The sequence below is a fragment of the Bemisia tabaci genome, chromosome 10, assembly GCF_918797505.1.
Source record: "Bemisia tabaci chromosome 10, PGI_BMITA_v3".
Classification (NCBI taxonomy): Eukaryota; Metazoa; Arthropoda; class Insecta; order Hemiptera; family Aleyrodidae; genus Bemisia; species Bemisia tabaci.
In genome coordinates this window covers 20,299,153-20,315,925 of record NC_092802.1, presented here as the reverse complement: position 1 = coordinate 20,315,925, position 16,773 = coordinate 20,299,153, and the positions used below count along the sequence as shown (strand labels likewise).

The 16,773-nt window shown below is 38.7% G+C and overlaps 1 protein-coding gene across 2 annotated transcripts in view; it reads right to left on the bottom strand.

Annotated features, from left to right (window-relative positions):
- The window catches only part of LOC109036906 (uncharacterized), a 359,096-nt gene that overhangs the window by 203,306 nt on the left and 139,017 nt on the right, over positions 1-16,773 (bottom strand). Inside the window, exons 1-2 of one of the 2 annotated variants that reach the window (XM_072305545.1) lie at positions 7,864-8,291; positions 6,135-6,288 (exon numbers count right to left, since the gene is read on the bottom strand). In XM_072305545.1, coding sequence (XP_072161646.1) covers positions 6,135-6,282 — 148 coding nt within the window. In that variant the 5' untranslated portion in view covers positions 6,283-6,288; positions 7,864-8,291. Of the gene's footprint in view, positions 1-6,134; positions 6,289-7,863; positions 8,292-16,773 lie in introns of those variants that run through there. The other variant, XM_019051326.2, reaches the window with a different exon arrangement.

Here is a 16,773-nt window from a genome sequence, read left to right as displayed (position 1 = left end):
ATAGCGAAGAGAGCGGTAAGTGCATGCTGGATGAACCTCGAGACACATAAAAGCACGTGCTTACCATGGCTCATGTAGAAATGTACGTACTGTTCTCTTCGCTATCTCGGCAGCGTTGGCGGTAGGTAGTTCATAATTAGCGGCCAGCCGCGGGACGGCGTATTAAAATGAATCATAGACACTTCACCGGAGCATAAATCAAAAAGTAACCGACTGTAAACAGCTTCGAGATCGGGACTCCCCTCTCTCGCGGAGCTATTTTCTGCTCAAGTAGATCGGATCTCACCGGGCTTCTCAACCGGAGTCAATGTTTACTGAAACGTTGCCAAATTTTACGGCGGGACGGCTGAATTTTCAACGAGGCTCCTCGCGAAAACCTTCCAGCGGGCCGATTGTTGAAATTGATAGACAAAGCTGTAGACAAAGAAGACCAAATAAAATGGAGGGAAGGTTCCGGGTGCAGGAGCCGTAGCTTCGACTGATCCGGGTGCTGCGCCCAGAACTTTCGGCCTCTCAGCCCGGAACGTGGCTGATCTATGTGTCGCTTCCTTCCGGCCGAAGTATCACAAGCGCCATATGACGTTTCAAAATTTTATTTTATTTTCATTCCGCCGCCATTTTATTTTGTTACCGAGAAGTCGTTCAACGAGGCAGTCCGAACATTTCATACTAAGTTTTCCTTGTGCTGCCGATAGAATTCGGTGAAATTTTCAAATTAATTCAAGTAACAATTTCTCTGTATACAAATAAAATGGCGGCGGAAATTTTTGAAACGTCGCATGGCGTTTGTGATACTCTGCCCGGAGGGTGACGATTTACAGCCCGTAAGTACGGCATCTGCGGCCGGAGTTTTTTTTTTTTTTTTTTCAGTGTACAAGATCAAAGTATTTGAGTCAATTTTCCGATTTTGGAATGGAATTACGTTCCTTCATTTGGAAAACGCCGATTTCTCTCAGTTGGCGAGATATCGTCACATACTTGACATAAGGGCGTAACTACACTCTGCAATGAACCCTGTCCTCCATACAATTCAATGTTTTTCCGGGCTCATCTCAGTGTGTAGTTAAGCAGCCAATCGACGATATGACCCTCTGACAAACGTGCGCTCCTTCGGCTTGCTTCAACGCAAATATCCTCTCGCATCATGGTCTAATAATGGAGATGTTGCATGTGTGAGGAATTCTCGATTTGACTACTGTTACTTACGTTAAAGTTCGCGAGAAACACGATGGTTCCACTGGTTTTCTCTGAAATCGTCTCCCAAGCTTAAAAAAAGCTCTTAAAAAGAGGCCAGAATGGAGGGGATATCCCACGCTACCATGAGAGTCCACATCCCTATCAAGACGAACTCTCCATGCAAAGATAGGGAGCAAATACATTGACAGGGCTGCCCCTTTATTTGAGGACTCTAAAATTAAAAACACGGCAACACTGCTAATGTATTTGCTCCCTATCTTTGCATGGAGAGTTTGTCTTGGTGTAGATGGGGACTCTCAGGGTAGCGTGAGATAGCCCCTCCATTTTGGCTTCAACTTGAGAGCTTTTTTTGAGCTTGGGAGTTGATTTCAGAGAAAACCAGTGGCACCATCGTGTGACTCGCCAACTTTTCCATATGAATCGATAGTCAAATCGCAAATTCCTCACACATGCAACATCTCCATTGCCAGGCACTACTCTCGGCTCGCATAATTAGCGCCTAATCCCGTCAGCCTCCGATGTCCACCGACCGTCGCGCCAGCTTCGCGGTGCCGAACTGTCAACTGCGATCAAGTCTGACTGAAGCGCGTGACCCGTGCTCCCTGCGAGAATGTCAGACAGATCGCGGGACATAACTCCCCGCCATTGGATTTTTTCCAAAATTAGGTGCTCGCGCGAATAAGTTCGCGGAGCGTCCACTCCCCTGGAACGTTTAAGTATGACGTCATTCAAGCCAACGTAAGCCGAAGTAAGCCGAGAGAAAGGTTGTCAAGTTGCAGATATCCCGATGGACCAATTTATTGAGGTTCCCGGATGGAAACTCAGTAATTTTCCTACAAAAGACGAACTCATTATGGGTCAGTTTTGCTCTGTCGTGCTAAAGAAAAACGCCGTATGAACATTCGAGAATTGCCAAATTTCCATTGATATAATGTTTAATTTTGAGGAAAGTTATGAATATTGTTCCCATAAATTTTCAGAATCTATACGTGAAGTTGCGAACAAAATAATTTGAAAAATTTGAAGAAAACTCTCCATAAGTTTACCAGGAAGTTCGTGTTTTATTAAAGAAAATTTGGCAACGCGTGAAGGTTCATACGGCGTTTTTCCTTAACACGGCAGTGCTGGTCACAGAATCCTGTTTAAATAAATTCGAACCGTACTGACCAGGAAAAAATATTGAGAACCGCGCAAACACGAGGTTTTCTTGACCAACAATAAAAACGAAAATATCGCCTCACAAATATGGCGTTACATAACGCCATCCACTGCGGTGATGCATACCAGGGTTTCTTCCGCTTTGGTTTTGTATCTGTTTTAAGGTTATTCGTCACGGTTTCTGGCGTGGTCGAGTTGGCGTGCGATATATCGAATTGATCATGTCAAAAATCGCAGCAAAGAGCCTCGCCAAAAAGTGGTGTTTTTTAGCCCCTTTTTTTATACCCGAGTTGGTCAACCGGACAGTGCTCAAATGAAAGCCTATGGTAAGGTAAACTTCCATGCAAAGTTTCAACTTGAAGTGACCCCTCGTTTAGGCTGTACAGCGTTGCCAATTTTTCATTTTTATGCGCTATACTCAAGGAATACTGGATTCATCATGGTTGAACAGACTAGTATACCCGAGTTGGTCAACGGGACAAGGCTCAAAAGAAACCTTATGGTAAGGCAAACTTCCATGCAAAGTTTCAACTTGAAGTGAAACCTCGTTTAGGCGGTACAGCGTCGCCAATTTTTCATTTTCATGCGCTATACTCACGAAATACTGAATCATCATGGTTCAACAGGCTAGTACACCCAAGTTGGTCAACGGGACAAGGCTCTAACGAAAGCTTATGGTAAGGCAAACTTCCGGGAAAAGTTTCAACTTGAAGTGAAACCTCGTTTAGGCTGTACAGCGTTGTCCCGAATTCCTCGATTTTAGCACATAAAAATGGAAAATTGGCAACGCTGTACAGCCTAAACGAGGTTTCACTTCAAGTTGAAACTTTTCCTGGAAGTTTGCCTTACCATAAGCTTTCGTTTAAGCTTTGTCTCGTTAACCAACTCGGGTATACTAGTCTGTTCAACCATGATGAATCCAGTATTCCTTGAGTATAGCGCATGAAAATGAAAAATTGGCGACGCTCTACAGCCTAAACGAGGTTTCACTTCTAGTTGAAACTTTGCATGGAAGTTTGCCTTACCATAAGGTTTCTTTTGAGCCTTGTCCCGTTGACCAACTCGGGTATACTAGTCTGTTCAACCATGATGAATCCAGTATTCCTTGAGTATAGCGCATAAAAATGAAAAATTGGCAACGCTGTACAGCCTAAACGAGGTTTCACTTCAAGTTGAAACTTTTCCTGGAAGTTTGCCTTACCATAAGCTTTCGTTTGAGCCTTGTCTCGTTGACCAACTCGGGTGTACTAGTCTACTTATGCGCCGGACTAATAGTCCAATATCCTTGATTTTAGCACATGAAACTAGAAAATTGGCAACGCTGTACAGCCTAAACGAGGGGTCACTTCAAGTTGAAACTTTGCATGGAAGTTTGCCTTACCATAGGCTTTCATTTGAGCACTGTCCGGTTGACCAACTCGGGTATAAAAAAAAAGGGGCTAAACTTGGCGAGGCTCTTTTGAACTTTCAGCTGAAAAAAGGGCAATAGTCCCAGTCCCTTCGCAATGCGCATGAGCCTGAAGAATCAATGGGAACCAAGAAATTGGCAAAACTCTGAGAAATAAAAGCAGAATCCTTTTTGGAAAGAAACTTAACATCCGATACATCGATCTGTTACATTGGTTTCTGAATTCAATGCGAATTTTTTTCAAAAAGGGTACTGCTTTCCTTTTTCTTGATTTTGCCAATTTTTAGGTTTGATATGACTGTGGGCTCATGGGCAGGAGCTACTATCCTTCTTTTGGCTGAAGGCTCTAAAATCTGCCGAGATTTTCGACATCATCGATGCGATTTTTCGCATGCCAGTTCGACCACGTCAGAGACCTTAACGAAGCATCTCAAGTTGACCGACCATTGCAACTGTGTGTGTTAGGCACCAATTAATGAATCCAAGGTGGAAGAAACCATATATGTACTGTGAATATACTTCGCATGTACTACGAATGTACCGTATGAATGACGTCTATATTACCGTGATTTTCGAAGGAAGATACCTCCGTTAAGATTGGACTAATTGTAAGACTACCAAGAATATCTCCGTAAAATTTTCTCACAAATGGTAACTCAGTTGTCAAGCAATGAAAAAATGAAGAAACCAAGACTGCCCAACGCTGAGTTTCACTACCTCCATACATGAAAGCTATCTAAAGTTAATCTGTACTTCATAGGCGATTCAACGCAAAACAATTTCCGAGTTTTATTTGTAGCAGTTTGTAATAAAGCGGATCTCTATGATGCAACGGCGCTGATGACCAGATTCCCGAGGAGAAACTCTTAAAGACCTCGAAAGTTCAGGGGAAAATGAAAAACTTTCTCCATGAACTGTCAAATGGCAGAGACATTAAAAGCTCGTTGCCTTCTTAATCTGTAAATAACCAAGTTTGGGATCAAATTCTCCGGCCACACTTTTTTCATCTACAGGTTTTTCTTCGCTGGTTCACCCGATGTATCTCGTAATAATATATAATCCTTTATCATAAACTTAAATTGTTCTTCCTTCAGAACCCTGGTAAAATTGGCAGTAGAATGTGTGTTCCAAAATACTATAGACCTAAAGCCGGCTGTAAGATTTCCAATAGCTTCTGTAGCCGGCGATACAATTTATTATAGCCTTTCATAGCCGATGGCGATTAAGCAACAGCCAGGCGATAAATTTTATGCTAAACGTTAGTAAATACGGATATATAACAGCGATATATAAATATTGTTATCTGAAATATTATAGATTGTGGATTGTCAATTATAGGGCAGATTCTTCTAGTTAGGTTAAGCTACCGCCAAATTTTTTAAGTTTGAAGATTTTCTTTTACTACCTTAATTATATTAATTCTAAATAGTAGGGTATCTAATCCTAGTTTTTGACAGAAATTTACATCTTTATTGGTAAGATTGTTTAACTTAGTTAGTTAGTTTAGACTTAGTTAGTTTTTGGACTACCGCTCTCTTTTTCTGCCGTAGTATCTTGATTTATTTTGCGAGGAAAGCTCCGTACTTTTGAAGGATACCTGCCATTCTTAATATGTTGAAGCGCTTTCAATTTCTTATGGTACTATGCAATACCTTTGGTGTGAAATAGTTGCTTCAGAAGCCGTGGCATGCTGCGGCGCAGCGGGCGGGCAGAAAGCGCGAAACGCGCATTAGCGCCTACAAACCAAACAGGGATACTTCACGCATTGCGCAATGCGTGAAGTATCCGTGTTAAGTTTGTAGGCGTCAATGCGCGTTTGCGCAATGCGTGAAGTATCCCTGTTAGGTTTGTAGGCGCCAGTGCGTCGCCGCTCCGTTTGTGTTAGGCTCTAATATTCAATCTCGCGGAGTCAGTGTTTTTCAACTCATGATTTTGAAATGTTTGCACACTCTGTATGGATTATTCTCATTTTAATTGATGAAAAAAAATGTGTTTTAAAGGAAAATATAATGTGTGTTTTGTAAATATTAAGGTAGTTCCGTATCAAACTTAATGATTTTCAAAGCACACGAATTTCTACACAAAATCCTATAGCCTTTTTTAGCCAATGGCGATAAAGTGTAAAGCCCGGCGATAATATCTATAGCCCGACTGTATACTTTTTTACAGCTTTGTATAGCCCGGCTGTATGATTTGCTCCGCTTTCTACAGCCAGCTATATGATTTTTAATAGCCTTCTTTAGTCGGCTATAAGAACTCCTATGGTATTTTGAAACGCAGCTCCTATCGCCAATTTTTACCTGGGAAATTTGTGTTAGCTTCTTTCTAACCCCTCTCAAAACACGATAGCTAGCAGGAATAGAAGACTGACCTGCCAGGCGACCGTATCTCTGAAACATTCGTTCGACGTCTGTTTTGCTGCACTGGAATGTATTGAGGTTCCCGACAAAAACCCGCGAGTTGACGGCTTGCGGGTCCTGCGAGTTGGTTTGGTTCCCGATTTTGCTCATCTTCATCATGAAGGCCTGAAACAAACGTAGGCGTAGAAATTAGCCGCACGTAGAGAGTGACAAGAAAAAAGGAAAATAGAAGAAAGGACCGAACAAGACAATCAGAAATAACCGGTTGAGTTTTAAATGATGTGATGACTTGATGACAAAAGTAAAGAAAGCAACATCTACAGTGCAATGTTTAGAAATTTCCAACTACGCTTTAGTTTTGAAGCCAACCCGATTATTGATAACGAATATTCCTCCGTCCTCGGTTTGAAGATAGCATTTTTTGACTGAAGCCATCAAAATGTGAAGATGTTCATAGAATATCAATAGAAAAGCATACAACTCGAATAATAACGATAGAGATTTCTTGTCAGATTTGTCTTTTCTTTTTCTAGTATGTAAATCAAATGAAGACTACATATTTCTCGTAATATCCACTAATTTCTGTACAGGTACACCCGTTAATTTTTTTTTTTTTTTTAACTTTTATTTGGACGTATTTATAGCAAACGGAACTATGTGCATTAAGACATGAGCCCTGATACCCATAAGAATACATGCATGACAGGGCTCACGTCAGAATGCACATAGTTCCGTTTGGCAGAAATACGTCCATTTACACAACAGAACTACATAGTATTAGCTGTATGTATATACATGAATAAGATAATGATTAAAATGTGAACGGGTACCCGTTAAATGTGAGTCAACGGAATTATAAAGATGTAACGTTTACGCGCTTCTTCCCGCCGAAGCAACCGTCACATTGGTACATGCGCTTATGTTTGGACTCCCGTCATCAATCACCTTGTCTTAATATTGAGAAATCGACTTATTATATTTTTTTGATTTGCGTATTTGTAGAAATTCGTTACCGTCGGAGAACTTAACTAATGAAAACATACATCGAATAAATACAATACCATAGCGAATGCATTTAGATCTCCCTCCATTAGATGCAATTCCCGCGAATTTTTTTTTTTTTTTTTTTTTTTTTTTTTTTTTTTTTTTTTTATTCATAGAAAATATAACAATTAGTATACAAATAATCAAGCTGTTCTTGAAAACTCAAATATGTGAGTTGTTGGAAGTTATGGATAAATCGTATCTTATAAAAGTTAAAATAAGTTAATATCATAGAATATTTCAGTACATGAGTTTTCAAGTTTCAAAATTCCCGCGAATTAGGGGCTCCTTTATTTACCTTCCGATTTCAGCCGATAAACTTTCAGAAGTTATTCGTATAACACAATGATCTCACGAAGTCCATAAAAGCAACATTCCCTAACCTGAGGCTATCCATATTGATTGCAGGAACAACTGAAATGAGTAATGATGTTTAACTGTATCCTGACCTTATTACATATTACAGCGCGAAAGTTGATTCGTGAATGTCATCGTTATCCACTTACTTTCGGGTTCAAACTTCAGCCCAGTTAAAGTTTTACAAAATGTTCTTCCTGCATCGGATGGAATAGTGAAGATAAACTTGCATGTCTGGACAAGGCAATTCTGTCCATCAATTATCATCGAAGACATTAAAACGAAGCACCCTGTGGTACCGCTTTATCATGAAAATACATATAGCATATCCTGACTTACAACTGTTGGAATCCAGCTTTCGATTAGAACATGCCAAACAGAGAACTAAACCAATCCTTAAAGTTGACTCCAAAATTACTGATATTAAACATGAAGATGGCATTAGTTCCCTGAATGAAGAAGGCTCATTATATAATTTGTGAATGAAAATAAGGCTTTATAATTGAGCCCTAATCAAGCACCCCCTTTCTTGGGAGGGGGAGGGTATCAAAATAAGCTCTTCTTGTAATTGAGCCTTAATCAAATTCCCGGACTTAACCATTTTTTATCAGAGAAGAACCCAACTGTCAAATTTAGAAATGTGTGACCAAGTCAGCTCCGTAAAACTCACTAGCTCTGAAAAGAACCAAACATATCAGAAGTGAATGTATTCAAATTTCTCGTAACCTATGTACAATATAAACGTTCATATCTAAGCTTGATGTTGATTTCAGTAGTTTACGTCGCGCGAATCGTATTCTACGTGAAATGCTGGAGAAGAATCATGTATCAGAGTGCTTAAGTTCGTACCTTCTTGAATGCAGGTCCATTCACTCTAAATGAGCGATTATGGATAATTTTTCTTAATGTTCTCTGAAAAAATATTTTATCTGGAGAAACGAGGCAACGTTGGAATGCTCATACGGCGTCGAAACACAATATTATGGGCTTTTGAAGCCCCATTATTCGATGCAAACAGAAACACAGCGCGGCCAGCGTTACGCGCATAGTAGCGCCTGCAATACTGGAAGAATACTTCGCGCATTGCGCCAAAAGCAGTGCAGTCGGTTCCAGGAATACTTCACGCATTGCATGCACAGCCCGGTGCGCGCTTCAATCATTGTACTTGAAACGCTATGTGCAGAAAAGACATTTCTTGATTGCGGTTTCTCGGGATCTTTGCCAACGTTTCACACATTAAATTTTAAGCAAATGCATGGAATTTCTTCAAACTCGTACTGGATTTTCTTTATCATTTTACAACGCTAAAAACTAAAAATTTCAGAAACTTCGCCAAATAGTTCTCTGATGTATAAATCAGCAGAGGAGATTCTGAAACGCCGCAACCAAGAAATGCCCTGTTTGCACCCAACGCCTTAATTTCTAAGTGTCAGACGCATCGTTCAAAATTCGTCAAGACTCTGCAATTTCGCTTTTTAGACATTTTGCTGATTAAATCCTGTCTGAATCTCATTCCGAGGTGAAATTACAACAACATTATGAGTATTTAAAAAGTTTAGTCCCAATATTAGAAAAGTATATACCCCAATACTTGGCGGCGGAACCGGGCCTCGGGCTCATTTCGTCCTAGACTCGCAATGCTTTTCCATGGCGCTTAGTTCCATTTGACAGAACGCGCTATTCGGCATTCTAAATTCCTTAAAAGGAACTCAAATCGGCGCTTAGTTCCGTTTGATAGAAATACGTCCAGTTTATCCTCCCGCGCAAACTTGCCGCAGGCACGTGAGAGTCCCGTCCTGTGGTGACGAGAAATTCCAGAAGTTTCACTCCTGAGTTTATAATATAGCTTGGGACTTATCTCATGAAAAAGTCTCGCGGAGTCAAGACGTTAAATACTCTGAACAACACATAAATGTCTGAGCTAACTCACTTGCACCAATTTTTTGGCGCGTATACGTAGTATACCGTGTTGTGTGCCCAACATGCCTATATCTATCTATACCTATATCTATCTATACCTATATCTATCTATACCTATATCTATCTATACCTATCTTCCATCATCACTTACACTCTTACGTTTATACCTCATATCCGGTCTCAGGACATTCCACCTATTCGCATGCTTTCTCTTCTTACGTCATATCACCGGACTCTGCACTTTCTATCCCATCATTCCGCGCGGGGTCCGGACTAATCACCCTCAACCCTTGCTCTTGATTCATATCTGGAGCCATTAGCTGGTCACCGTTATGAGCTAATGAGACCAGAGGATCCGATCGCCAGAGAGCCCAAAAAGGACTCTGATTTTGGCACTAGAGACACACAGCCCGGCTCTCGAGCTCCGTAATATAGCAGCTAGTTTTTTGTCACCTCACCGTTCGTTCGCTTTTCAATACATAAGTTCGTTTCCGTATTTTTGCCTTGCCTTCATTTTTTCCTATATCCGGTACTACCCGCAGTACACAACAGTGGCGCAGTCGAAAAAAGAACTCTCCCAACCATTCTGGCAGTCGTCTGGCAATCGAAAAGAGGATGAGAAGACGGACATCCGAGCACTTCTCCTATTTTCTGGACATACTTCCATCAGGACTGCATCGTCGCGAAGTTTATCGAAACTAAACATTTTCTGGATACACTACGGCCAAGACCACACCGCCCAAAGTTCATCAACGTTTCAAAGCTCATCGAAATTTTGTGCAACATGTGTAATTTAGAAAAACCATCGCATTTTCTAAGTGTTATTCTTCCCTCGTTTTCCGGTGGTGACAGACACAATTATGGCGAATTCGTTGAATCATGTGAAACTATCATTTATTTTACCAAGCCTTTGCTTCGAGAGCAAGTAGTCTCTCAAATTTTAATTCCAAAATTAGCTTCAAATCTTAGCCATAAATTAAACGCAAATTCCATCAATTCTTGGGAAACTCTCAAGCATGCTTTAATTTACAACTTTCAGAGTGATTTAAAGTCTAAGTTACGGGAAAATTTTGGTAAGTACTGTCCGCAGTGTCAAACCACAGAACATAATCATTTAAATTGTAAAATTTGGGTAAGTCTGAATGTAGACACTATTTCTGATGCTAAACCTCCTTGTGCATTCTCCATGGATGAACCTCGATATTGTCAAAGATTAATAGAAATGGTTTCTCCCAGAATTTCAAAACTTACTGAAAACGAATATGATTTCTTAATTAGTGTATTTAATTTCGTCAAAAACGCCCTTTCCGAGCAAGGTGCAGTATGCTTCTTTCTAGTCATAAGTGAAAAGTTACCTCCAGTTATAAAAAATAAAATTCCAGAAGACTCATTTGAAAATTTAGAAACTTTTATGGAGACTCTGAACAAGCAGAAGCAAAAGAAAACATCTTCAATTTCTAACTCAAAATTCGCATATCCAAATAGGAATGTAGGATTTTTATCAAGCTACAAATATGATTCAAATCTCGATCAACTTTCAAATTCCATTTCCAACTGTACTTCTATTTTTGTTCCTAAATCAAATTTTACATCAAATCCTGATTCTTTTTGTTTCGAAACTCCAGATCATCGATTAAATTCAGATTCAAATTTTAAAACTACTTTTAAGTCGATCACTTCCTCAAATTCAAATTTTCATTCTAGTTTTAAGTCAAGTCGTTATTCAAACCCTGATTCAAATTCTCATACGAATTTTGATAGTATTAATTCAAATTCTCCTTCAAACTTTGGATCAAATCCTGATACAGATATTGAACCTAGTCTTAAGTCAAAAAAGATTTTAAATTCTAATAATTTGAGGCCTTTGAACTCGCACTCAAATTCTCAATCTAGTTTTAAGTCCAATTCGCCTTCAAATCCTCATGATCTTTCGCCGAACTCTGATTTGCATTCAAATTCTAACTCTAGTTTTAAGTCGAAATCTGCTTCAAATCCTAATGATTTCAAGCCAAATGCTCATTCGCATTCATATTCTTACTCTAGTTTTAAGTCAACATTTCCTTCAAATCCTCATCATATCGAGCCGAATTCTGATTCGCTTCATTCAAATTCTTACTCTAGTTTTAAGTCCAAATCTCTCTCAAATCATCATGATACTTCTTCGAATTCTGATTCACATTCAAATTCTCACTCTAGTTTTAAGTCAAAATCTGCTTCAAATTCTAACGATTTCAAGCCGAATCCTCATTCACAGTCAAATTTTAACTCTAGTTTTAAGTCAAACTCTCCTTCAAATCCTTATGATATTAGGCCGTACTCCGAATCGCATTCAAATTCTGACTGTAATGTTAAGTCTAGTTTTACTTCAGATCCTCCTGAATCGGATCCCACATCTAAAGAAGGTCAAAAACTCCCTTCTAATAATTTTAATGTTAATCTTAAGGAAAATCGAAATCAAAATAATTCTAATCAAATCAAAACTCTTAGTTTTAAGCAAACGTTGCATCAAACTTCATTGTCTGAAGATCCTTGCAAACGTACACTTAATACTACTAGGCATAGCATAGATAATCATAGTATCGATAAGCATAGTATTGATAATCTTTCCAATACTCTGAACTTATCTGAAAGTACTACTCCTTCGCCTGATCCTTCGATCGATTCAAGCACTACTTCCATGTGTCCCAACTTTAATCTTACACCTACAGATTCTACCTTTGAACTCACCAAGTCATTGTTAAATCTTGATCTTAAATTTTCTATGAACAACTCAAGGTCATTACATTTAGATTCTAGCTCAAATTATGTTTATGAAAATCAAAATTTTCTCAAACCTGTGTACTCTGAAATTTCTTCTTCTGCTTCAAAATCTTCTATTAGCTATTCATCAAATAGTAACACTTTCAACTCTTCTATCGTTCATCCTGTTACTTCAGACTCTAAAACTTACGTTCTTGAAAATCGAAATTTAATAACTAAATTTTTCCCAAATTTAAAGACAAAACCTTCAAAAAGCAAAAATACTAACTCGCGTTCAAGTCGCATACATCATGATATTCAACAGCACCCAAGTTATCGCTCCCCTTCAACATTTGATAATCAGCAAAACTCAAGCTCGTTATATTTTCCTTATTGTAATTTTATCCCAAAATCTGATATCAACATTCGATTTAATCACCATCCGAATAACCTTCAAAAATCTGAAAATCAACGCTTTAAAGATAAAAGTAACAAGAACTCCAGTCCAAATTTGTATTTTCAACCATACAATTTAATCAAAAATTTTCAGAGCAATTCTGTCCCCAATCATCAATCCAAACAATTTCAAAACAAAATACAGTCTAACTCCAAAAATTATGTTAGTTCCGAGGCTAAAAATAATCGCTCTGAAAACCGAGGAAGGACTTCAAAAGTTAAATCGCCTAATTCACATCCATCACAAAAATCGACAAAAAAGTCGCTCCCAAAACCGCAACACACTGATAAAATTAAAGATGAAGTGTTAACTAAAACGCCCATAGTTTCCTCTCCTAACAATCTTAAATCCAATAAAACCACAAGCGAACGTTCTCTCGATAAATCAAAGTGTAATTCATGTTCTAACGTCAAAATTAAATTAGATCCAGCCATATTCATTTTCTCAGCTCTTTTTCTAAGCGAGTCCGTTTTCATCACCACGCTACTGCACTTACTTCTGATCCTTCATTTTCTCCAAGATTCTGTTCAAATCTCTGACAACAGTGTTTTTAAGAAACTTTTAAACATGCTCTCCAACCTACCCTTTAAACTGCTCACAAAATTGCACTCATTCCCTAAATTTCACTCGGCAAATTTCAACGTAAAAAATCATCACCCAGCTACGAACGAACATAAAAATGAAAACCCCAATTACATTCGAAAAAGTAATCAGCGATCTTCAACCTGCGTTTCTCACTCACATTAATTCGTCTTCATTTCAATTCAACATACATTACATTTCTTCTGTTTTCTCCAAACTATCTCCTTACGTCTATATCTACATTCTACTTTCTTTAATATTCTCTAAATTACCTCCATCATTCATGTATTCTATACTACCTCTTCATTTTGCAATTATCCAATTTCCTTAAAAAAAAAAAAAATTAAAATTTCTTCGAAATTTTAATTTTTTTTTCTCACATGGAGGGAGGAGTGTTGTGTGCCCAACATGCCTATATCTATCTATACCTATATCTATCTATACCTATATCTATCTATACCTATCTTCCATCATCACTTACACTCTTACGTTTATACCTCATATCCGGTCTCAGGACATTCCACCTATTCGCATGCTTTCTCTTCTTACGTCATATCACCGGACTCTGCACTTTCTATCCCATCATTCCGCGCGGGGTCCGGACTAATCACCCTCAACCCTTGCTCTTGATTCATATCTGGAGCCATTAGCTGGTCACCGTTATGAGCTAATGAGACCAGAGGATCCGATCGCCAGAGAGCCCAAAAAGGACTCTGATTTTGGCACTAGAGACACACAGCCCGGCTCTCGAGCTCCGTAATATAGCAGCTAGTTTTTGTCACCTCACCGTTCGTTCGCTTTTCAATACATAAGTTCGTTTCCGTATTTTTGCCTTGCCTTCATTTTTTCCTATATCCGGTACTACCCGCAGTACACAACAACCGCCTTTGCGATCGTTTCGAACCCTGCTCGATACAATAACCGAGTCCCTTAGTTCCTTACCGAAAAGTGACTACCGCGAACTTCTGAGATTTTCCAAAGCGTGTAAAAAGTTTATTTATCCGTCAATAATTATGATTTAAAGTTGTTTCTCATTCTGGGGCTCTCTAGTTTATGTGCAGTGAATACCAAGAGTCTACGTTAATTGGTTTTTTTAAAAAAAAGCCTAAGAGTACGACGCGCTGATTCGAGGATGGCTGACCAGTTCGGCACTCCTTGAATGAGAATTTCACTCACTCCGTTTTGTTCAAAACGTTGCTTTGACAGATCTCCACACCACTGTTATCCTTTTCAAAAGTTGGTGCGCCTTGCTCTGATAGCCAGGGACAGCAGGATAGTGGTAAGTGCAATCTGTGATGAGCCTTGAAACTCATTAGACCATTCGCTAAACGTGGCTCATACAGGAATCCACCTATCCCTCTGTTCCCCACGCTCCTGATCACTGCGTCGGCGTCACGAAGAACAATAGGCCTTGGGTCCCAGCGCGGCCGAGACCCGTGCCCTAATTACTCACGCTTCATTAACCATTTCACCGTCACGCTAGGATTCATCCAATTTTCAAAAAAAATTATTTCTCGTGTATTTAGCAATTTTTTCCTTACTCTCCGTTAAAACACAAATAAAAAGAGACCTCATTCATAAAAATCGGCCGAATAGAAGAGAAGTTACAGTAATCGAAATCCGAAGAAATCAACAAAACCTCAACTTCTCGATACAAAAAATAAAATGAAGGGGGAAAAAAGAAATGTATAAATTACAATTAAATATAATTGACCTCAGAATTTGACAAGCAAATCATTTATATACCTAACGCTGAAAAAACTGGGAGAAATTACAAAAAATTCGCCTCTTGCAAGGGGCTTCTTTGTAAGAATTATGACCTGAAGACAACGGTCGAATAACAGCAGTACTCCATACAATACACGGTGTGCCTGAACGAGTTAAACATTTTTTATACGTCCAAATCGAAAAATCTTTATATTTTTAACTACAATGTCTCTTGAATCGTTTAAGCCAAAAAAAAAAAAAAAAAAAAAAAATTCCGTCGAGATTCTGGAACGTAAAGGCGCTTTAAAAGTATTCTGGGGCTATATTAGCTAAATCACCGGTAGTAAATCCCGTTATATTATTAAAAAGAAATTGACTCCATAGTTTAATTCCTTAGTTTCTTGAATACGATTATTTTAAGCACTGAAACATTTATACCACCAATTTTAGCCATGGGGTGATTTCCTGAGAGCCGATAATATCACGAATTTCTCATAGAACCCTTCAACAGTGGCTTGCTTTTTTGGCAGCCGATTCGGCCATCGAACCGGAGTTTAAATGGAAGCTGATAATACTCCAAAGCTCTGAGAAAAATTTTGAGATGAGTATAAGAACGGTTTGTTGTAAGTAACGAGGAGAGGCGGGCAAAGCGGCTAAAATCCGATCTAATTTTTACAGTTTTTCTGTTGAATTAATGTTGCCGCGGGCTTCTGACTGTGTCCACACATAGTTTCTGTTCAGCATATCGATACATAAGTATTTACACACGTAGAATCTAATTTTCACGTCGGGGAGTCGACATATTTTGATTTTTTCGATTTTATACGGAAAATTGATGGTTTTTCGGGATTGAAATTATTATTGTTTCATGAAAAATAAATGCACCCAAAATGACTACAGCATATTGATTTTTACACATTTGCACTCACGAAATTGATTGGTAAATTCAACTAGTGGGTGCATCGACGTGGTATATCAAGTTTCTGCATTTTTTTACGGCAAATCAGTAGATTTTCGGGATGTAGATTGCTTACTTTCAATTCATGAATGAATAAAGCAACGACATGGTTGAACTTCTTTGCATGGAAAGACGTTTAAAATAACAAAATCAAGACGTATTTAATGCAACTGCATTTATATCGAGTCAATTTCTTTTCAATAATATAACGGGATTTATACTACCGGTGATTTGGGTATTTTAGCCCCAAAATACCCTTAAATTGACTTTATCTTCTAGGAGTTCGACAGAATTTTTCCTTTCTTCGCTTAAATTATTCCGTAGCACTTTTCTTCAAGAATCTGATAAGATTTTGCTTGGGGCAGATCAAAAAACTTAAATTCGATCGAATAGCTTTCTACATTCACAATACACGGTCTCGTCAAGGTGCGTAGTTGACCTCGCAGTGTTGGATCGTGAATTCTCTTGTTGTGCTGTTTGCCTATTTTGAAATCTCTTTAAATGAAAACTAAAGGGGTTGATATGTGCGAGTTAATGACGCGCCTTATCAACACATTGTGTTGGAGTTCACTGCTTGTTTTTTTTTTTCTAAATTTCGGAGCCATTACCTCTACGTCCTCAGTCGTTCATAAACTCGCAAACTAAAAATTTGTGCAAGTGAGTGGGCTTGAAAATTTTAAATTTCATTTAATTTAACTTTTATATTCCCCTTGGGTAATTCTTTTCTAAAGTAAGGTGATTCGATTCGATGGACGCCATATTTTGTGTCAGAACGGCATGCGACATATCGCATCAATTGGTTCCAATTTTTCAGCTACTCGTCATTTCTCTCCAATTTTTGGATCGCAGTTCTGTTGTTAGGAGACTAAAGAATTCATGTACCAAT